The 23128-nt window shown below is 43.0% G+C and overlaps 6 protein-coding genes across 13 annotated transcripts in view; 3 read left to right on the forward strand and 3 right to left on the reverse strand.

Moving 5' to 3' along the window:
* Positions 1–3: 3 nt before the first annotated feature.
* LOC6537689 (transmembrane protein 181) lies at positions 4–2361 on the reverse strand. 2 transcript variants are annotated; one of them, XM_015192976.2, is made up of 8 exons: positions 2299–2317; positions 1723–2237; positions 1393–1649; positions 1259–1339; positions 1075–1174; positions 738–1015; positions 566–668; positions 4–505 (listed from the first exon to the last, which is right to left on the reverse strand). In XM_015192976.2, the coding sequence occupies exons 2-8, from the start codon at positions 2171–2173 to the stop codon at positions 132–134; spliced, it is 1644 nt and encodes a 547-aa protein (XP_015048462.1). In that variant the 5' UTR covers positions 2174–2237; positions 2299–2317; the 3' UTR covers positions 4–131. The 2 variants fall into 2 exon arrangements, with proteins under 2 accessions (XP_015048462.1, XP_002098234.2); XM_002098198.3 differs by having other exon boundaries at positions 1723–2361.
* Positions 2362–2616: 255 nt separating this feature from the next.
* LOC6537690 (pre-mRNA-processing factor 17) lies at positions 2617–4717 on the reverse strand. Its single transcript, XM_002098199.4, has 3 exons — positions 3839–4717; positions 3296–3774; positions 2617–3235 (listed from the first exon to the last, which is right to left on the reverse strand). Exons 1-3 carry the CDS (start codon positions 4563–4565, stop codon positions 2702–2704), a joined length of 1740 nt encoding a protein of 579 aa, XP_002098235.1. The 5' UTR covers positions 4566–4717; the 3' UTR covers positions 2617–2701.
* On the reverse strand, positions 4566–4670 carry LOC120321726. The gene has a single exon (XM_039375336.2). The coding sequence runs from the start codon at positions 4668–4670 to the stop codon at positions 4566–4568; it is 105 nt and encodes a 34-aa protein (XP_039231270.1).
* Positions 4718–4997: 280 nt separating the features above from the next.
* On the forward strand, positions 4998–6223 carry LOC6537691 (fas-associated death domain protein). Its single transcript, XM_002098200.4, has one exon. It carries the CDS (start codon positions 5096–5098, stop codon positions 5813–5815), a length of 720 nt encoding a protein of 239 aa, XP_002098236.1. The 5' UTR covers positions 4998–5095; the 3' UTR covers positions 5816–6223.
* Positions 6224–6406: 183 nt separating this feature from the next.
* LOC6537692 (probable ATP-dependent RNA helicase pitchoune) lies at positions 6407–9104 on the forward strand. Its single transcript, XM_002098201.4, has 5 exons — positions 6407–6697; positions 6758–6985; positions 7195–7878; positions 7949–8574; positions 8684–9104. The coding sequence occupies exons 1-5, from the start codon at positions 6517–6519 to the stop codon at positions 9008–9010; spliced, it is 2046 nt and encodes a 681-aa protein (XP_002098237.1). The 5' UTR covers positions 6407–6516; the 3' UTR covers positions 9011–9104.
* A 4032-nt stretch (positions 9105–13136) lies between these two features.
* LOC6537693 (protein held out wings) overlaps positions 13137–23128 on the forward strand; it is a 37389-nt gene continuing 27397 nt past the window's right edge. For all 7 annotated transcript variants that reach the window (XM_015192982.3, XM_015192979.3, XM_002098202.4 and 4 more), the window contains exons 1-2: positions 13137–13294; positions 13848–14343. In XM_015192982.3, the coding sequence (XP_015048468.1) occupies positions 14013–14343 (331 nt within the window). In that variant the 5' untranslated portion in view covers positions 13137–13294; positions 13848–14012. The remainder of the gene's footprint in view (positions 13295–13847; positions 14344–23128) is intronic.

Raw genomic sequence — 23128 nt, forward strand, 5'->3', positions numbered from 1 at the left:
AGATTAATTTGTGAAATTTCTTTAATTTATGCATTATATTAGAGAATATTTTGTACACATTTAGCACTATAACTCCGGTTGCGCTATGGAACATTTGGGAAGTCGTTCTCACACCGATACCTCATCGCCGATCAATCGCTGTCATAATCGTTCTTTCCAGCACCGCCGCCCACAGAGGTTAGCGGACGACGGGACTCCTCGTCGGATCCGTAGACGACATCCTCGTCAGAATCGTCGATCATGGAAATAGCCGGATTATCCTTAGTAACAGCCAGCTCTGCCTGGGCGAATCGTCCATCTGGCGAGTACACATACGCCATGGTGTACAGGTAAAAATTAAGCAGTCCATAGAAGCACATAAACTGCGCCGAACTGCGATAGGTGGTGTTAAGTGAGGCGACAAAGTTGTCCTCGAGGATGCCGAAGCCAAAGCGACACGTCGTCACTGTTATGGATATGGACAGGACGAACAGCATGAGCAGCGTGAGAAACTTCAAGCGCATATCTAACCAAATGAATTAAGCATTATCAAAGATCAGGCTTGGATCACAGCAATATCTCTCACCAAAATACGGCATGGAGCGCAGCTCGGTGTACGCACGCAGTAGCAACAGCACCAGATAGAGTACATACATGCAGCAGGCGATGTAGAAGAACATCTTGAAGCCCTGAGAATGAGTTTTTTTTTTCTTTTCAATTTTCATTGCTCTATAATGTTTTCAGCCATGTATACCCACATTGTAGTTTTTTGTATCCACAAAGTGACTGTAAGTGGGATCCCTCAGCTCGTTGCACTTTTCCCATGTGGCCAGGACGATGGCGCACAGCCAAATGGGCAGGACGACGATCACCTTGACCAGGTAAAACCGCACAAAGCTGCGCTCGTTTTGTCGCAGTCCATGGTAGATGCACAGCCAAAACATAAGCAGAGCACAAAGGAACGTCGCTTGCAGAATGGCGTCCAGCATTCCAGGCAGCCAGGAGTTCATCAGGAATATCAGCGGAAAGAAGGGATCTGTGTGTTTAAGATCATTAGTCAATAAACTCGAACTAATCAGACTCACAAACACTTACTGTCGTACAAAAGGAGCAGGGGCAGGAGTACCGACAACCATCGCTGCTCAATGGACCAATCGTAGATCGGATACTTGCGCAAGGTGTGGGCATACCAGCACTGCAAGCAGAAAGATAGTGTTATTCAATATTTTTAAAGCCAATAACAATATCTATGTTTATTTTATGCAAATATGTCACTTACTATGACAATAAAGGTGAACAGCAGAAAGATGCACCTAAACCAGATTTCAATCTGCGTGAATTCCGGACTGTAAGTCTTGAACTGAATTGGAAAGTTAGTGACCATCATAATGGGAATGACACAATGCCACTCACGTAAAATGTTATGCTGCGTATATTATACTTCTGATGGAATGACTCCAAGCCGTAGAAGCGCACTGTGATTATATAGTGGGCATAGTCAAGGAATCCCAGATGCATCACCGTGAACTCCTCGCAGTCGTTGCGTACGCAGACCAAGTGCCGTGTCCGATTGTGAGCCACTCCAGATCCGAGGACACTTTGTGGCTTGTGCTGCTCGTTTATGCCATCTATTGAGACACTCACCTGAAAACTCTTGTCGTACCTCTCGTCTAAATTATTGCCATATGTAAATGTAAGAAAAGTAAAACATTCGTTGTCACACGTTATGCCCACAAGACCCACCATCGTTGTTGTCCGTCACCAGCTTGGCTATCAGCCACATTTGCTGGGAATAGGTTGTCGTTAGCGGTGACTTCATGGCGAATGGTCCCTTCCCCAGGACCGTTGGGCTGTGCGCCAGCGAGGTATTTGCCAGGATCTGTTGGGCAGTCAGCGATGATGTGCTAGTTATGGGCGGTCCCGTCAGCCCGATGACGATGCCCAGACCAAAGCAGGTGAAGAATCCCAGGAAGACCATGACAAACTCGCGCTTGTGCATCGAGTAGAGCCGCATGTGGACGGATCGCTCGCAGCGATCGTGGTGATAGGCGGGCGAGATGTACCTGCTGAAGTCGCTGAACAAATCGCTGAACTGCGAGAGCGACGATTTGAGGCGCAGCAGTAGCCCGCCGGACGGCAGCTGGTAGGCGTAGCCCAGGCCAGAGGCATCCGCATCCGAGTGGGGCTTGGCCATGGCCGCTGGCAGGAATTTCGGGTGTCTAGCTGATGCTTGGGTTCCTCCTTGCCGTTGGCCCTCACTGCATCTCATCAATGCCGTAGAATACTTTTGATTTATCCTTTTTTTTTCAGATAACTCACAAGTCTTCCACTATCCGCGCGACGTTTATGCGCCTTTTGTGGAAAATATCGATTTTGGCCAGCACTACTCGCATATGTTTTGGCTTGACTGTGGGGGTGGCTGGGCCAAATGGGTGGTGGGCGGACCATCCGTCGATTTGTTTGCCACTTCACATGCACTGCGCATGCGGACTCTTATCACAACTGAAGGTAAATAAAAGCCACAGCTCGCAAAAGGGGGCTTGTCAAGGGAATGTTAGAGAACCGAACGAATGAACAACATACAAAATGCAATTAGACTTGATACGTAGCTATTCCCCATGAATTAAATAAGCTCAATTCGAACATAATGGGTATGCAATATAATCAATCAATTTACACATCAGTTTGGCTTACATCTATCTAGATTATTTTGTGCGAACCTTTAGTCCCAGTATTTTATCTGGCCATCCCAACCAGCGGTGACCACTTTGCTGGCCTCGTGCGGATGCCAGAGTGCACTGATGCAGACGCCGTCGTGCGCCTGCCACTTCTTGTACATCTTCGTCGTCTTCCAGTCCCAAATATAACATTTACCATCGCCATCGCCCGACACCAGGTAGCTCATGTCCGGTGAAAAGTCCAGCTGGCAGGCATAGCCAGAGACCATGTGACCGGTGAAGGTCTTTTTGCGATTCATCTTAAAGCGATTGAGGGCGGAGAAGATAACGATCTTATTGTCCAACGACTGGCAGGCCATCCATTTGCCATTCGGCGCTAATGTGACCGCCGGCATGGAATGCATAGTGGGATCGGCAATGTACTTCATGTCCACAGGAATGTCCCACTCCCATATGCGCATTGATTTGTCGTCCGAGGTGGTTACAAACCGTCGGTTGTCGTCCACAAAGGTGATGGTGCTCACTGATCCCAAGTGCCGGTCGTATTCCTGTACAATATCACCGCTGCGTGTGTCCCACTGCGATTTAATAAGAAAACAATTGTAATATGAGCACCTACTTTTGTCAATTTCACTTACGCAAATGATCTTCTTGTCGGAGGTACCGGCAACGAACAAATGTTGCTTGCTATTATCCGGATGGAATTTCACACAGAAAGGCATCTTACGGGTGGTGAATCGGGACACTACATCGCCCGTTTCGGCATCCCACAACTTTATGTAGCGATCATATGAAGCAGACAGGAAGTTGGTACCCTTGTTGTTCCACGCAATATCCTTGATGGCCTGCCGATGACCGGAAAAGGTCCGTATGCAGCGTCGTTCGCCATAAACCTCCCACAGTTTGACCCGGCAGTCCATCGAGCCGGAGAGCAAGAGATGAGCGGTCTTGGGGAACCAGCGAATGGAGGAAATGCCCTTATTGTGGCCCGACCAGGTGTGTATGTGCGCCTTGGGCAGGAAGCATTTTGGCGGCGGTGCATTCGATCTTAGATTCACGCCCAGATCATGAGGAGCATGCAAATAAGAGCGGCCCTGGTAGTCGTAAGCATCCTTGACTGTGGACGAAAGAGAAAAAGATCATTAACGATATATATTCGTTGGCAATTTGATTAAACTCACTGTGCAGTGTCGACTTCTCTTCGAGCGGCTTGTCCTCGGGAATGCGTCCGCGCTTATGCCGCTTAGACAGCAGCTCGTCCAGTTCGGCGCGCTCCTGTTCATTTGGCTTTGCCACCGACACCTCGTTCTCGAACTTGCCCCAGGGCCCCAGAAAGCCTTCAATGTCCTCAGGATTATCATTTTTCTCCTGCTTGCGCAGCTTCTTTGCCTTGGGCGCCTCGAACACCGTCTTGCCATTGTCATCGTACGCGGACTGCAGGTCACCCACAAAAGACTGCCCGTCCGCCTGCTCGTCCACGCTGGGGTCCAATGCGTAGCCGTAGGTGTGAAAGGTGCGTCGCTGGTTCTCAAACTCGAACGCATTTATGTGGGCCTTCTCCACGTAGCCGGCCAGGGTGTTTCGCGGAGCGCGCTGTTGCATGGTGAGGTCTGGATGTTCCGGACCCTTTACCGGAGCATACATCTCCTCGTAGCGCGGATTGTAGGTTACCTCCTTGAGCGTGGGATCCAGAGTTCGGGGCACGGCCGATGCTCCAAGGGGAACCACCGTTGGTGCCGCACAAACAGCAATGGAGTTGGAAAGCGAGTGTGTCTTGTCCACGGGCAGCAGGTGATCCGGAATGGGAGCGGAGGACTCAGATTTGGTACCGGCCGTGGCGGTGGCGCCGGCGTCCTCATGGTCAGATTCTCCCTCCGAGGAACTGGCGTATGTCTGAAGGCCCAACATTTAGAGGCTGCGGACGAACTCTGTGTACTTGTTCACGAAGTGCTGAAGGTAGATCACGACCAGAGTGTAGAGGAGGAATACAAAAACGTTTATGGATATTTCCATTCGTCTAAACGATTGCGTTTATCATTAGTAGCTTTAGTAAAAGTAACAAAAACATAATTATATATCTATCGAAAATAGGGATGGTGCTATCGGTTATCAAAGTTATCGAATGGCTATTTTACGGTCTTACTAATAGATCACGAAAGTGTGTTGTAAATTGTATAGCGGTGCAAGTTTTAAGCTTATTTACAATTTATTAAGTTGTTAAGAATTAAGAGTTTAATATTAACAAAAAAAATATTAAATAAGTAATTTATGTGATGTCACAGCGCATTTCGCCCCAGCCTCCATTCAATGCTGATCGATAACAGGTAAGGAAATGTTTGATCATACGGTCATACTAATCAATGAGTGATACATTTTAACAACTTTGGATCGCTGGAAATACCGTCTCCTTCAGTCTAAGACTCGGTAAATTAGTCAGGATGACGGCAGGTAAGCACTGGAGCTACGACATCCTTAAACAGATCGCCATCGATGGATGTACCGAGGACGTCGAGGAGTTGAAACTAATGTTTGCCGATGAGATTGGTTCGCGACGCAGATTGGATTGCATACGCTCCATTCAGGATCTAATTGACTGCCTGGAACGGGCGGACGAACTGGCCGAGGACAAAGTAGAGCCACTGCGCCGGATGTCGATCAATATGCCGCAGCTTATCGAGGCACTCAATGGCTACACACCGCCGGAAAACTCTCGCACACATCCGGTGAATCTCTACCAGGAACTCCGATTGGCCGAGGAACTGCGCCAGCAACTCCGGATTGGTCCAGCATCCCAGGATGCTCCACCATCAGTTGCGGCTGTAGCTGCTGCAGTGCCCACACCAGCAGTTCAAAACTATGCCACCCCAGCTGCTTTTACGGATCGCAAACGCACGGCGGTCTTTAAGAAAATATCCGAGGAACTGGGACGCTACTGGCGACGACTGGGCCGATCGGCGGGCATTGGCGAGGGTCACATGGACACCATCGAGGAGCGCTACCCGCACGATCTGAAGTCCCAGATTCTGCGACTGCTGCAGCTCATCGAAGAAGACGATTGCCACGATCCAAAGCACTTTCTGGTTCGTCTGTGTCGCGCCTTGGGCGATTGCGGTCGCAATGATCTGCGTAAGAACGTAGAGCAGATAATGTCACACTAGAACGCATTCCTGTGTGGCTTAAACTAAGTTTTAAGTACACAAGAGCTTGCAATTTATATGCATTTTGTTATGATACTAGTTATTAATGCGCTGGAAGGCAACAAAGCGATGCCTTCATTGTAATTGTTCATATTCTATTTCTTAAGTAATAATGCTTAGCAGTATCATAAAAAAAATCAAATGTGTAATATAATAAAAGCTTAAAACAAATCAATTATAATTCAAAATGTAGTTAAACTTGTTACCCAAATTAACAGAATGCCTACTTTCCAAAGATGATTCCCAATAAACAAACATACGTTTATCTTGTGATAAGAAGTTGTGATTCCCCTTTGAATTATAAATGGCGAGCAAAATAAATAAATGCTGATTAAAACATTCTTATGTAAACGCAAGTCGCAAAGCTAACTAATTGAATCATTTATTGAATTATTACTTATTACAAACAAATTAAATAAGTTTTGCAAACGCTTTAGCTTTAGTTATCAACAAACAACTGTTTTTAAATTGAAAATTTGTTTACAAGCAGGGTCACACCTTTTTTGCGTAAAACTATCGAATCCGCATATATCGATAAGCGCGGCTGGCAGCCTATCGTTTGCTTCGGGGTGAATGAATAGCAACACGTGCGCGCAATATTTTATTTGGGAAATCTGTTTTTAACCATTAAAGTGTATTAGAAAGCCAACTTAAGTAGCACCATGTCTATCCGAGAGAAGCTGCTGATGAAGAAGATCGTAAAGCGGGAGAAAATGAAGAAGGAGCTTTCGCAGAAGAAGGGAAATAACAAGGCCCAAAAGCAGGAGCCACCCAAACAAAATGGCAATAAACCCAGTAAAAAACCGAAGAAACTCAGTAACAAACATGTGGCCGATGATCAGGGTACGACAGAAAACATGTGTGCATTATAAACATATTTAAGGTTTATTTTTCATTCCGCAGATGACGACTTAGAGGAGGATTTCCAAGAGGCGCCGCTGCCCAAGAAGAAGCAACAAAAACAGCCTCCAAAAAAGCAACAAATTCAGGTGGCCAACTCGGATTCGGAGTCCGATGAAGATGATGATGAGCGGGAGGATGAGGATGACGAGAATAGCGATTTGGACGAAGAAGCCGAAGATGATGAGGAGGAAGTAGCCAGCGGTAGTGAAGATGATGACCAGCAGGAAGGTCAGTAAAAGAGTCGATATTGAGAGAATTCTTTTTACTACCAATAACAATGATGATTTTTAAAGGCGAATTTGAGCAGCCCTGAAGCAACGAGTTAATGTTGCCCAGAGCAGGCATGAAATCCAGTTAAAAACCAACTGAATTACATCAAACGTTTAATTACTGTAGCCTTAATTATAGCCTTTTTTAACCAATATTATCTATTCCAGATGAAGATGACGAACCTGTGCCAGCTAAGAAAACAAAGTTGCTTCCAAACAAGTCCAAGGCACAGAATGGCAAACCAGTCAAAGATGACGAGCCGTTTACCGTGGAATCCTCTCTGGCTGCTCTGGACTATCGGGATTCGGATGATCGCAGCTTTGCCTCACTAAAGGGAGCCGTGTCCGAGGCCACGTTGCGAGCCGTTAAGGAGATGGGCTTTACCGAGATGACTGAAATCCAGGCGAAATCACTGACACCCCTACTAAAGGGACGCGATCTGGTGGGTGCTGCACAGACGGGTTCCGGCAAAACGCTGGCCTTCCTGATACCCGCCGTCGAGCTGATAAACAAGCTGAGGTTTATGCCACGCAATGGCACCGGAGTGATCATAATCTCACCTACGCGAGAGCTGTCCATGCAAACTTTCGGTGTGCTCAAGGAACTAATGGCACACCACCATCACACTTATGGCTTGGTAATGGGCGGCTCCAACCGCCAGGTGGAGAGCGAGAAACTGGGCAAGGGCATCAACATTCTGGTGGCCACACCGGGTCGTCTGCTGGATCATCTACAGAACTCACCCGACTTCTTGTACAAGAACCTGCAGTGCCTGATTATCGATGAAGTGGATCGGATTCTGGAGATCGGTTTTGAGGAGGAACTGAAGCAAATCATCAATCTGCTGCCAAGTATGTTGCGGATGTCTATAAAGGGTTCCTAGTGTATTTTTAACTTACTTACTTAACCTTAACCTTTTAGAACGCCGCCAGACGATGCTCTTCTCGGCCACTCAGACAGCTCGCATCGAAGCGCTTTCAAAGCTGGCCCTTAAGTCGGAACCAATTTATGTGGGTGTTCACGATAACCAGGACACAGCGACCGTAGATGGACTCGAGCAGGGCTACATTGTATGCCCCTCGGAGAAGCGACTGCTCGTGCTCTTCACGTTCCTCAAAAAGAATCGCAAGAAGAAGGTGATGGTGTTCTTCTCGTCCTGCATGTCCGTCAAGTACCACCACGAGCTCTTTAACTACATTGATCTGCCAGTGACCTCTATTCACGGTAAACAGAAGCAAACGAAACGAACGACAACCTTCTTCCAGTTCTGCAATGCGGAATCTGGCATTCTCTTATGTACGGATGTGGCTGCTCGTGGATTGGACATTCCGCAAGTCGATTGGATTGTGCAGTACGATCCCCCAGATGATCCACGCGAGTATATTCACAGGGTGGGACGAACGGCTAGAGGATCGGGCACCTCGGGTCACGCCCTGCTTTTGATGCGACCCGAAGAGCTGGGCTTCCTGCGCTACCTTAAGGCCGCCAAGGTGCCTCTCAACGAGTTCGAGTTCTCTTGGCAGAAGATAGCCGATATTCAACTGCAGGTGGGTGCTTTTTTTAAGTTAGGTTGCTTTTTTTAGGAGATACAGAAAGATTAATATTGTAAGCAATGGATTATGTTGATCTAAACTTTATGTTTCCTTTCCGTTGCAGCTGGAGAAACTGATCGCCAAGAACTACTTCCTGAACCAGTCGGCCAAGGAAGCGTTTAAGTCGTATGTGCGCGCGTACGACTCCCATCAGTTGAAGCAAATCTTCAATGTGAATACGCTGGACCTGCAGGCGGTTGCGAAAAGCTTTGGATTCCTAGTTCCACCCGTAGTTGATCTGAAGGTGGGCGCGGCCAAGCGGGAGCGACCGGAAAAGCGAGTGGGCGGCGGCGGTTTTGGTTTCTACAAGAAAATGAACGAGGGATCGGCCTCCAAGCAGCGACACTTCAAGCAGGTCAACCGCGACCAGGCCAAGAAGTTTATGCGTTAGTTTTTGTTAGATTTAGGCAGAGATACTGTTGCATATTGTAAATCTGCTGCTTTACAAATAGGCAAAAGATATAAAACTAAATGTTTCCAATTCACGAACTCACGTAACCATTTGGCCGGTCATCATCATCCGCTGGCATCCCACTCGATCTCTCGTTGCGGATGTGACTTCTCCTTATATGCCGCTTGTTGTTTCAAATGTTTATTGTTGTCGCCGTCGAGTCGAGCCTGAGTCGCCTCCCCAAATTTGGCCGATTGCGCTTTTTTATTTCATCTGTTGCTCGCTAAATTGTGCCACTTTATGGCCCACGCTCGCCCAGTCCCAGTCCCTGCAAAACTGAGGCGACACTCTTGTTGGCCCAACTAATCGATAATCGGGCGTCTAATCAATTGCTGGCTTACGGGCGCCCACTGCACACTGCATTGGCCAATTGAAACCGCATTCGGCAGCGATCAATTTTCCAATAAAACTTGTTTAGGCCGCCTTGTTAAAGAGATTCCATCACCCACATTACCAAAATATAATTGCGGGCCACCTTGGCTTGAATCTATAGCAATGACTCAATAACTAAAATACATAATAATGGGATTTGAAGGTAAGAACTAATGTTTAATTTTAGGTATTTTAGTTTTTATATTTATTTATATTAGTTGGTTTACTTAAAAACAAAGGAAAGCTCTTAGGCATTGATTAATGGTACATTAACTACACACTATCTTTTAATCTGTAAATAATTAAGAAAACATTTTTGCACGGGTTTTGCCATTTAAAAAGTAGATTTTTAAGACATATTATTTTATGATGTATAAAGAAAAATAGTAGTTCACTTAACAGTTAATAGTTTTAAATTTACAGAACTAAGAACTTTGAATTATTTTCAAGTTTTCGTGTTTCTGTAAGTGCGCAACACTCGGCGGCCATCGAAATGTATCAGCAAATTGGATGTTGTTGGGGGCGTGGGCGTGACGAATGTTGAAGACCACAACGCCGTACGCCCACAACCACCCACTAGCCACTAGCACTTGTTTCTAAAAGCCAAGCTAACGACGTTTGTGTGAATGAAAAAGCCAACGCGCTCGAGTTCACTCATTCATGCGCACTTTGCGGATCGTGGTTAGATTAGTTTTGCCCAGACTGCATCTTGTTGGATCCAATCAGCTGGTTGGGCACAATATGCAAAGTGGAAACTTTATGAATGGATTTGAAAAACGGAGAGGGACGCGGAACGCGCGAAGGGGTCCACCTGTGGGTCGCGGCGTGTGACACAGAAAATGCATTCGCACAGGTGACAAAAATGAGAATAGTATAGATACTACATTTAGGTAACCAACAAATGAATCTCTCATGATAAACATAAACCTGATGGCATAAATTCACATAAAAATCTTCAATATATAGTATTGTCTATTATAAGCAAAATTGTATTCATTTGTGAAGCGAAACCTTATGAACATGGCCAAAGTCAAAGCACTTTGGCCACTTTGGTTGCCTGAGCGGGTTGCGCATGTGGTCGAGTGTATCTGACAGATACTTACTATATGTGTGGGTGCTGCAGTTCGGTTTCTTTGTGGTCCCCCCTAAACTGACAAACTCAAATGTTGGAAAACCGGAGGCGCCCACATGGCCGCGTCTCATGCGTAATGGAAACAACTGGGAACTGGTTAATGGCCGACTGCCGCCTGGCTTTTGGCCAACATATTGCTAATTACACACTCTCACACCGGTGGTTGGTTGATTTCTGTGTCGGCGGTAAATTAAGAAAAAGAATGCTTAATTTGTCGTTTAAGTCACCAAACCGCTAAATGTCTTGGCCAAATTTGCATTCGACACAAGCGTGCAGTGGACAAAAAAGGATTCCCCCGACCAGCAAAGAGTGTTAGCGCCGCCTGATAGGCTGTCCATCGCTGGAACCACTTCCTTATAAGCAGACGAATTGGTCAAACAATCGAATTGCATTTGGGATGCAATATCTCTCTGTTAATAGCCAAATAAAGTGTAATAACTCACTCATCTTGAAGGCGGCAAAAGAATTGTGGGGTAATCCCAAGTTTAGATTTCCATTTAGGTCTTTGTATTAATGGTGCATCAACAGTTGCCATCGAAATATATTAACAATACATTTTATTTCGGTTTGAATTTACACTTCAGTTCAAGCAATTCAAGCATTTTTCTCGCCTCACTTTACAGCTGCTGGAAAACTTTTGTATTGCGGCCATTTCGGTTTTCCCAAAAACTGAAAGTGCTGCCCAAAACGACCTACTCACAGTGGAAAACACCACATTCAAAAGGGCAAATTCCAAAGCCCTAAAGAGATTAACGGCCCACGGAAAACTTGGCACTTTGGATCTGCCAGATGTCCAATGGGCAATACTTCGCAACGTGGGTGTGCGGATTGGAAAGGGCTTTGGTCGGTGCCCCAAAGATTTAAATCGGATATCCATAAGCATACAATGTCTCAATCGCCACGCACATTGACACATTTTTCAATGGCCGTAAAACTGTATAATGGGGTCGTACAACACATTTAATGTCGGCCCACACACAGGCCCATGCGATCGGTTTGAGCCAAGTGCACACAAATTTGGTGCGACTTGTGGCCGGGCTGTGAAACTTGGCCAGGTGAGGTCCGGTGGTGGGAGTCTGCTTTCCAATGGAACGGCCAATCCGGTGTCCATCCACATCTTTGGCCACTTTAAACTTTCACGTCTCATTTTGGTGCATGCGGGTTAAACAAAAAATCGGATCTTGCCCCTTGCCAGCAAGTGGCAACTTTGGGTTCCGGTGAGGGATTCTCTTTTTTAACAGAATGTTGTTGAGGACACAGGAGAGACACAATAAGTTCGCCTGCCCCACTGCCATCTATTATCCTATCTGTATGACAATCTCTATTTGATCAATAAAATAAAAAATGTACGTATTTAAAATTTTAGAATAAAGAAAGTTTTGAGGTTTTTAAGGTGGGGTTTATTTGGAAAAAAGACCGAAATTTATTTGTTTTAAGTTTTTTAAAACAATGTATGTATGTATGTTGCATGTTTGTGAAATTCGCCAACCACACGGAAGCCAGCGAAAAGTGTCTTTTGCGATGGAAAGTAAAAGTTGTCGCCGGCCTAGGGTCGCTTATATGGTGCGTCCATCGAAACGCTCGCGAATGCCAATTTTCCCACATACATTTCGCGTTTCTGCGGCAAAGTTAACCAAGTTAACACCAACATTTGGCCAGTACGGGTTCGGTGGCTCATTTGCATGGCGTTTTGGGCTTGGGGCCCAGATGCTAGCCCCCGCATATGTCCGGCGAAACAAAATGCCGCTTGGTTCTAATCTGCCAGCAATTTCCGTGCGCAATTAATGCCTCCACAGCGCAGTGTCTTAATTAATTCAAAACCAACGCCAACGCGCCAAATGGTGGCCCACCTAGCGACTAGGTGGCAACGCTGAATGTTGTTAGTCAATTAATGTACTAACTAGACACTATTTGGCCAAAAATTAATGGGCCACCGTGGTATTTAGTTGTTTTTGTCTTGTTTGGCCATTTATTAACTTTAATATTCACATTTTTAGGCAAAATATGTGTAATAAGTTAACCAGCTGCGCAACTCTGTTTGCGCGGAGTGGCAACGCTAGTGGGTGATCTCGCATGCGGGCAGTAGGGTGCGAGAGAGCCCAGTCGGAGAGAGCCTGACGTCACAATATTTATTTTTGGAGTATTTTCTATGGAAATGGTTATAAAAACGTTTAATATATTTGATCAGATTGTAGATTTTTTTCCTAAATTTATTCTTCAAAGCCCATACGAAATTTTTCAATTTAGTTTTATAAGCTATTAATGTTATATGTAATGAAATTGTCTGCAGTCCCAATAAATTTGTGATAGCTTAAGCTATAAATACAACAAAGAGTGTTCAAAAGAAAAGCGTGTTTAAATAAAGGTGTATAAAAGATGAAAGTAAACCAAATATATAGATAAATATTTTGGATTTTAAATATTTATTAAAAGCATTCGCACTTTGTGACGTCACAGGGCGTGAGAGCGGAGAGGCGTGTGCGCACTGAAACCACCACCCTGCGATCGCACTGTCATGATCTCACACTTTCAACGTTTTGTGCTCTTCGCTTCGCATTCAGTTTCTTTTTCTCTTTCTTTGCGCACGGTTCAGTGGTAGGAAAACTAGGAGGAATCGTTCAGTAAAGTCCCGAGATCCGTTCGCTATTCCCCGACTCGAATAAAATCCATATACACATATATATCAAATAAACAAAGGAAAGGAGTCCTCAGAAAGAGAAGTGTGTTTCAAAAACAAAATACTTTCGAAACAAAACGAAATGAATAAGCCCAAAGCCATCCAGCAGCAACAACAAATACATAATCAGCAACTGTGCATATTTCAGCGAATTTTGCAGCGTTTCGAGATCGTTTAAGTGGCCTTCCCCACTCGGTACATATCCAGGCAAAGGAATTTATACCTTTCTATCTTCAAAACGTTGAAATTTGCGTATAAAATTTATTTAAATACATTTTTGTTGTATTTGCTGTTGCAGCAGCCAAATGAGCGGGGGAGAGAGAGAGAGGCAGCTATTTTGACATTCTGCTTTCATTCATCTCCGTCGCATATACAGTTTTACTGTATATTGTCCATGTATGAGTGAGAGATCGTCGAGGAATTTTCTGCCTTCGCTTTCGACTTGCTGAGCTCTCTCGCTCTCTCAGTGTCTCTCGCGCTGCACTGTTGTTGTTGGCGATCGTAAAAAATACTTTTGGGCGGAGTTGTTTTCATTTCGTTTTCCGTTTTCAATATCGCTCGCGTACGAAACTTAATGAATTTCCCAACTCCCACAGTAACGTGTTAAAAGTAGCAAAAACCAATTAAAAAAAAGAAGTGTGCAATAAGTAAAGAAAGCAGAGACCCAAGGAAAGTTGAAAGTTCAAAACCAGAATCTCGTCGAGAACAAAACAAAAAGTCCCCAAAAACACAAACACACACACACACACGCACGCAACAAAATGAGTGTCTGTGAGAGCAAAGCCGTTGTGCAACAGCAACTGCAGCAGCACTTGCAGCAACAGGCAGCCGCAGCAGTTGTTGCGGTCGCGCAACAGCAGCAGGCTCAGGCCCAAGCTCAAGCCCAAGCCCAAGCCCAGGCGCAGCAGCAAGCGCAGCAGCAGCAGGCGCCGCAGGTGGTGGTCCCCATGACCCCGCAGCACTTGACCCCGCAGCAGCAGCAGCAGAGCACACAGAGCATCGCCGACTATCTGGCCCAGTTGCTCAAGGACCGCAAGCAGCTGGCCGCCTTCCCCAACGTCTTCACCCACGTCGAACGCCTGCTGGACGAAGGTAAGTCTCCCAAAGTCAAAAGCATGTGCAATCCCTTCAAGTCATCCTGTAAAAGTTACAGTTACTAGGACAGCATCATCCTAATCGAAAATCCAAGATTCAGAGAAAAGGATACAAAATTACTAGTTACGATTTGAAAAAATGTCTTTTTCTTTTCATCAACCACAAAAACAGTCTTATTGAAGTGCATAAATTGTTTACGCAACTTCCCATTCCTTTTGCCGTATTATCCTTTTATTTATCAAGCACCTGAGCTAATTCTCATTTTATGCCAGTTCTTAAATACACAACGCACAAAGGCAATTTAGATATCCTATTTGTAATGGTTAGTTTCTGAACTCTGGAATGTATTACAACTTTGTGTAAATATACAACAAAAAATTCCGATAATCTGGTTTCTTTCGGAGATTAAAATTCATGAAAGGAACTTTAAACTATTTTTCCAGTTTGGTTTATATCTTTTTTGATTGTTCAAAAAACAATTGCAAAGCATTTTAACTCCAGGAATCTGCCGGGATTTATTGTAAATATGTATTGCAGAGATGGAACACATTTACTTTGGTTAAATGGGAAAGATAAAATGAGTATACATATATGTTATTTTAAAGTGGTGACTTCATGTTCATTCGTAAGTTCCAGGCATGTTACAGACTAGGGTGTCTTTAACCAAGTGATCACTGTAGTTCAATCAGTTTTGGGGCATGGATCTCTGGGTGTCTGGTTTGTCTCCTCGGCGTCTCCTTTTCGGCATCTTCGCCATCGCAGGTTCCGAGTTCATTCCACCTTACAAAACCCAAACGAGATGTTTGTTATTTTTAGTTACTTCCTTTTTGTGCGCCTCTTCGCGAGCGCACACTACTTACACTCTCTCCGCGCTCTCTCCTTTTGTGTTCTTGGCCCCACACTTGACTGCCAGTGCAGCCTTTGTTGTTCTTATTATGAATTCTTTGTTGACTCGGCCATTCGTAAACCAAAAAGGAGGGCGGCGGATATTTGGAGAGAGACGCAGAAGGAGATACGAAACCGCAGGGGGGAACCCCCAGCACAGAAGGAAACACGGAATGTGGTGTGATATGATTTGATAAGATCAATTAATACACAGCTTTAACTCTAATATCATCATGTTTTTATATGCTATATATCAAAAATGTTAGAGTCTGGAACATTATTGGATCCATTTAACAACGATGTGATTTGCTCTGTGCACTAAAAGTGTAGCAAACTTATCTGAAGAATGCCAAAATTACCACAAATGCCCACGCTTTGCCTCGAACACCAAAAAAAAAGGAAAATATGAATAAATATAAGACAACGGAGCAAACACTCTAAAAGGCAAACCGACAAAAGTCAACTTTCGGGGCGGGATAGGGGCGAGGGCGTGGCACTACCTGGTCGCATCTTGTATCTTGTTTCTCGCATATCGGAGCTCTCGTTTCTGTATTTGCCCAACATCTGTTGCCCATATGCAGGCCGGCCAAGAGGGTGTGTGTCGCCTCGTAATGACAAAATTATGTTGCACAGATACACAGATTCAGATACTCGTGGTGCGGTATTTGCGGATTGCTAGGTACCGCTAGATTGCCAGGGTACACTTACTATACAGTATATGCTTGGGATACTTTAATTTAAGTACTTTCCCATATCTCTTGATCAATTTGCTTATAATTATATTGAATTTAAAATAAGTTTAATTACTGCAATTAATCTGAAAATGCGATAGCCAATCGTCTGTATAATAAGATGCAAGATCTTGATTTCTTTCTTCATTAAGAAAATATCCAAGAAGTCGCTGGTGGTCTTATCTAGACCAATCAGATTATTGATTACCAGGTACCAGGTATCGCACAGTCGGAAAACTCGCCCTAAAGCTTATATTCTTGTTTTGGTTTTGTCTCGGCATAGCTGCAAACTAGTTTGCCTGTCTACAAATTGTATTTGCTAAAAGCAAAGCGTTGACAATTTGTAAAACTCGTTCCACCAGACTACAAAATCCAAAGAAGTGAAAAAAATACGCAAAACAAAATACAGATTTCAAACCCACCTCGTTGGCTTATCAGCTTAGTGGGAGGGTGTCGGACTGGATTTGGGATTTGAGATCTGGGACCTGGGAACCCGAAGTGCCGTCCACTATATACGAATACTGACCGTATTCGAATGCTACTTGGCCCGACCGCTAACGGCTTTCAACTTTTCAACTTGCTAGAAGTTTTTGTGTTTTTTCTCATTTTGCAACTTTCTCTTTTCAATTGCTGTCGTCGCTGGGCTGTGTTTTTGTTTTCGTTTGCCTGACATGCGGGCCAAATCCAAACCCAACATTCACATGCGGTCTTTCGGGCAACTCAAAAATTGTTTATGTTTTACCCTTTTCCCAGAGGGTACCAAATTTATTATCCGAATTGCCTCGACTGGAATTTTATATGTCATTTCCTTGACTCTTTCAACCCATTTCCCTTGGGTTTCTTAAGTTTTTTTTTAATGAAAGCCCACCAATTTGAACCAATTAAGATCTGCTTTAATATGCACTTAACGTTATTTTATTTAATTATTTTATGTAATTTGTTAATCAAACAAAAGCAGTCCCCTACCAAATTTTCATTTTATTATAATTTTACTTAAATCATTTCGAAAACGCACATACAATTGGGTGACTTTAGATGTGTTTGTTACTATCAGAAAAAAAATGTTAAGTAGCTTAAAATATATTTGAAATTTACCTGCATACAATTTGTGTCTGTCAGAGATATTGCGAGAGATCTAATTAGGTTCCTGCCTTACCTCAAGCAACACTAACATCAGCAATCGCCGCTTTTTGAGGTTGCGGTTGCTGCTCTTTTTATTTTGTTGTGTTTTTTTGATTATTTTATTTTGTTTTTATTATTGCGGGTGTGCAGCTAAGTTTGCTTCAGGTTTTGGACGTGGGGCTCTGCTCGCAATCATCAGTTGGCTACCTGTTGGGCGCTCGCCCGTTCACTTGAAATGCACAGCCTGCGATTGCATTTGAATGGTTGTCTGTGTGGAAATATCTGCGTATTTACTGTGCGTTTCACAGCTATAAGGTACTGCAGATGGTGTACCAGAATATAAAATATTTGAAACTCAACTTCTTAAGTTCTCTTTTTTTTTTGATAAATAAACTAAATGTTCGAAATATTTTAGGACATTCCGGTTTAATATCGCATATACATTTGTGAACTGGATTTGGTTAAGTGATTATGTTTGGCTGTCAAAATTGTTTTAATAAATTACTTGTCTGCTCTTTGAACTAGAATCAATTGATATTTCTCTACTACTGAAACGCACTGTAAATTTTTAAGTATTTGAGCATACTATGCCTTCTGTTTATTTGCCGCCTTTTTTATCGTCTTCATTCGTTCAACGCTTTTGGCACTGCTGACATAAATTTTTGTTGTTATTTTGACGAGTGTGTTGTTTGCTTTTTGGATCTCTGACTCACGCCCCAAACGAAACAAAAAGAAGAATAACTTTTGGCCGCCAGCAGGAGCAGGCACTCGCATTGTATCTGTTAGATATGTATGTAGCTCTAGCTCTATGACACACGCCGCTGGAGCACGTTTCTTCGCCCGAATCTGTATCTGTATCTCAGCGGTATCTGTATCTGTATCTGTTGCTTTCGGCTCTCCGCTATTCATAGTCGTCGCATTTTGCACAGTTGAAGTGTGCCTAGACTGTGTGAATAAAAAAATGACGACCAGACGTCAAGAGGCCCGAGCAAAAGCTCTACGATCTCGGATCTCGGATTACCGGCGACCAAGCATAACTGCACGTACTATATCGCACTCGGAGATATCATTTTTGTCTCGCAGATATCACATCTTCCGCATGACGTTTGTTTACCTGGCCAGAGGACAGCAAACAGTCATCTGAAGCCCCTAGATATGATAAATTCCTAGTTTTTGTTTTCGAATTCGGTGGGGCCCACACCTGGGCGTTATAATTATAGAAATTGTGCTCGCTGTTACTGCAACCCAAGGTGTATATCCACATACATCTGTCAGATACGCATCCAAGTTTGTATAATGTGCAGCGAACAACCTGAGAGATAAAAGCCAGAAAAGAGCAGACCAAAATCAAATTACGTACACCCGCAACGTGAATGTTTATATGACCGATCTATGTATCTATATATATACATATATAAATATATATATATAGGCACAGAAACGTGTATATATAGTTTGCCGAATGTGTTCCTCGGCATTTCTCGTATACAGAAATTTTTCTCTTTCACTCCGTCCGACATTTTTCATGAAAATTTGAAATGTGTTTCATTTCATCTAAATTTAGATTATTGGAAAATGGGTTTTCGCCTGCCACCATAGCCGTTGGAATTCTGTTTCGTCGGATTTTCACCGTTTAGGGCGTTGGTTTTCTTCTGACCAAAAAACATTTGAATTTGAAGGCCTGGCCCGCCGATTGGTAGAGTCATTAAAATCGGGAACTGAAGTATCTTGTTGACATTAATGCGGCTGCTGGTCTTCGGATCCGAGTTGAATGCAAACACAGTGGAGCTGAAAGGCAAACAAATGAATGGTAATGATTGGCCCATCCTCGCTTGAAAAAGATACATTTGAGCCATTCCATTGAACATCCAGCGTTACGATCGTTTCGTTTGGTTTATTTCGCAAAGAACTAAGCTCCACTTATAAAAACGTTAGATTGATAAATTTTTTGTAATTTTTGATAATGATGTTTGAATATTGGTCGAAAATCGTTTTTCTGGTTTTTCAGTCTATAAATATCAGTATTTTAATCAGAACATTCGAAGTATTGGTGGAATTTATAGATAGATTTATAGATACATGTCCAGACTTATTTTTACGAATATTACAAGTTTTACATATGTATGTGTTTTCGTACTTACAATTTCTAATAAAAGTATTCAGATATTTTTTTCGGTGCATCAGAAACAGCAGCATGAGCATTTTAATTTAGTATTTTCATAGGCACGGCTTTCGAGTTTGGGTATGAGGTTCCCTAACTGACGTGCTCATAAATTTGTTGACAATTGTTATGCGGAACGCGTAACCCTCCACGTTTTTCCCTGTACGCTCCTTACCGCCCGCACAATAGCAAATCGACCCCAAATGATTCCATGCGATTCCCTACGATCCAATCCAATCCAATCGGATTCGATTCAATTCGTTTCAAGCCCCTGCCCATACACGTCTCATTGCGTTTTCAAATTCAATTAAAATCTTTTGTCATGACCATCGATCGCTGGTTTGCTTTGTTTTGATTTCTGATTGGCTGTTGGTCGAAAATGCACCGATGCGTTTGCACGGAAGTTGACCATGGCTTTAAAAAAAACAAATGAAGCCATCGACATCGAGCAAAACGGTTAGTAGATTGCATCAAAAGGGCATTGATCGTTGGCGAAAGTTTCTGGGGGGTTTCTGGGAGGGTTTTCGATGCGGCTCATCGCATTTAATATGGAAAGTGCCTGGGAGTGGACAGCCGCAATCCCATTATCTAATACTGGTAGTACACGATTTTTTTTAAATTCCAGGCTTGAAATAAATATTCTGGTAATTTTTTAATGGCTCAATTTATTGGCCACTTGGTGTGGTGGCTTAAATTGAAATCATATCAATTTCTTGATGTAATACTCATGTGTTTTCGCCTGGCAGCTGCACAACTTGCCAGGCGGTAGCAAAATACACACTCAGCTCTCAATTAGCGTTTTCCCTGGAAACCCCATGTTTCTTTGTATGTTTAAACGTTCATATGTATATCTATTCTTTTAAGCGAGCTCTCGCCCACACACTCAAACCCGGAGATTACGTCATTTGTCGAGTTATTTGATAGCCAGGCTGCATCAAATGTTCGTTGTTGGTATTGTGGCAGAACGAATTATTTTTGACAAAAATAGCCAACTCACAAAAAAAAAAGCTAAAAAATATAATGTGGAAACAAAGAAACGCGTAATTAAAATATTTTTCACATGCTCGGGTTTCTTCCCCACACGCAGCAAAAAACACATGGAACTTTCAGCATGGCGCCCCATTCCTTACTCCCCATTCGTTTGCACTGGAAAAAATACAATGAACATGATTTTTATAATGAAACTGTAATGTGAAAACGGTGTTATGAAAATCAAATTTATAAAAAATATTCGATGTGTGGCTTTACAGAATTGTTGATGAGAAGAGTTCAATGAAATATAATTATAAATTCGAGGCTTACCACTAATTTCCCTGTGTGCACCACCCCCTGCTTGCCCCGCAATGAGGCACGCGACTACCAGCAGGAGCAGCCATGTGGCATTAGACAATTGCTTTAATATGCCACCAGGCAGGCCGACGAGCTGTACAAATTGAACAATTTGATAACAAACGCGCAGGCAGGGAAAAACAAAGGAGGGAGCCCAAAAGGGGGAGGCACACTTGAGCCAGAGATACAAAGAGGCAACATTGTGGATATGATGCCTTTGAAGTTGCCTTTTGACTCTCGGTGCCATATGGTCGGTCGTATCTGTATCTGGGATTCTCAACCCGAACTTGCAACTCCTCGACGTATGTATGTACTATACATACTTATATGGGCATTCGATGGATGCCACTTGAAGCGGCCGCAAGTGAATCATTTTTATTGTACCGATGTGCATTTGCCATTCGATTTATATCGGTAATCAATTTAATTTTTCAATTGCTTTTGAAACTCCCCCAGACATCAACTCCGTTTGGCGTGTGAAATGCGGGCAGCGAGCAACTTTCCACCCCGAATCCTGAAACAGCATTTTCCTGAAAAAACATTTTCCGGGATGCTAGATAGCTTTAGTTTTGGCAATCTTGTATAGGGTCTGACATAAAAAAAAAATAACTAACGGTCGAAAAACGTTCCATTCCCTTTAATTACGACAGTTAATACTGATTTCATAAACGAAAAATAGTTCCACACCCATGAAGACAGCCACAACGACCTCTCAATCTTAATATAGTGCAAATAAAACCTCTGAAGTGGGGAATTAAGATAATGAGGCATTCACTTGACAACCAACCATACAAGAAAAAATTAAAACAAAAGTCAAATTGTCAACAGACTGGTCGACAAACGCCTTTTCCGACTTTTTGGGTATTTTGGGGCGTGTGCTCTGCTATACAAAACTATGACAAAACATTAAAAAGAAATCATACCAGCACACATTTGAACACGAACAACGACCCAAAAATGCGTCATATGTGAGAAAACAAAACAAACTTTGAGCCAAAAACAACGGCAACGTGTGAGCATAGACAAAAAAAAAAAAAAACACAAAAGCTGCTACGGATACAGATTGAGATGGAGATACTCTGGCCGAGTAGTTGTAGTTTGTTTCTTATCTCTCGACTTATTCACAGCCATGAGCAGCATCATTGATTCGAGACAATTAACAGCAGCGTAATGCTAAAAAATAAAGAAGCAACATAAAAATGGAGGAAGAGAGAACTGTAAGCATTAGATCAAGATACAAATACCGTGGAAGCATGCAGATATATTTCCCAAGTACCTATGTATCTTATCCGTCAGTTACTCAAATAGATTCTTACCTTTTTTGGTCAATTCGTAACTCGGCTTTGAAATGGTGAGTTTTTAAAGGTTCAACTTCTTCCCCGACATATAAAATAAAGCAATACTGCAAATATAAAGAGTATTTATCAGTCAATGCAGCCTATGTTATTTGGTTTTTCCAACATTTTTTGCTACTTAAAAGTAGCTGTAGCACTCGTAGCTCAAGTGTCCTCAATCTATGTATCTTTGTATCTCAATTTCGTTACTCCTTTAACGCGCTGAGTGCAATTGGGAAATGCTAGAAGAAACGCGTGTTTGCTTTTTGCAGCATGAATGAATCTTGTGAGCCAAAGTCCGTCGTTGTCACGTCCTTTGTTGTGTTTACCTGTCGGCTGTATATGTATATATCTGTAGCTGCTTGTATCTGTATATGTGCTTTTGTATCTGATGGCATTTTGGGGTATTTTTTCTTTTAGGGGAATTTAACAGCCGTTTCAGTTTTGCGTTGTTTGTCCGAATTTCACTAGACCAAATCCTTGTAAATTTGTCCCATCGAAATGTTTCGAGTGAAAGGATTGTGAATATAACAAAGGAAAATCAAAAAATGGGTTCAGTAGGGCCCTTCTTCATGCAAATGCCATCAGCTGTTCAAATCAACCTGCGGGGGAGGGAATGTCGTTGCATTTGCTTTCAATATTCTGTTTTTCTCTCTTGTCTTTGTCTTTTTGTGACTTTGCGCGTCTTACCTCTGGCTCAATGATTTTCATTTTTTGGCAGTTACTTTGGCTTTGGTTTTTGATATGCCATAAATGTTTAATGTCGTGCTGAGTTAGCCAGCCACGTTTTGTTTGTATCTGCGTATTTGGGTTAAAAGCCATTTTATATGGACGCCCAAGCGTTGCTCATGTCAATCATGTGGCTGCTGTAGGCGTATGAATTAATTGCCCAGCAGCTCCTCAATGAAGTCACATTTTATGTTTGTTGTTTTTCAAGGAACTCTGTTTCTGCTGCGATTGCGGAGAAACGCAGTGGCTGAACTCAAATTAATTGTATGCAAGCGATTCAAATTAAAGGGTGGATTTCAGGCGGTTATGTAAATTGTCAAGTTTCCTTATTGGGCGGACGATTTAAAATGCTTAAATGCGGGCTATGAATTATAAGTGAAATGTGTGCTTTTGTGTATAATAAAATGCGATCAACTGTTGATGCCAATAATTAATTAATTAAATTTATATGCCTGCTATATTTCATTTTTTATTTTGATTTATATTTTGTT

Source organism: Drosophila yakuba, chromosome 3R (genome assembly GCF_016746365.2).
Source record: "Drosophila yakuba strain Tai18E2 chromosome 3R, Prin_Dyak_Tai18E2_2.1, whole genome shotgun sequence".
NCBI classification, from domain to species: Eukaryota; Metazoa; Arthropoda; class Insecta; order Diptera; family Drosophilidae; genus Drosophila; species Drosophila yakuba.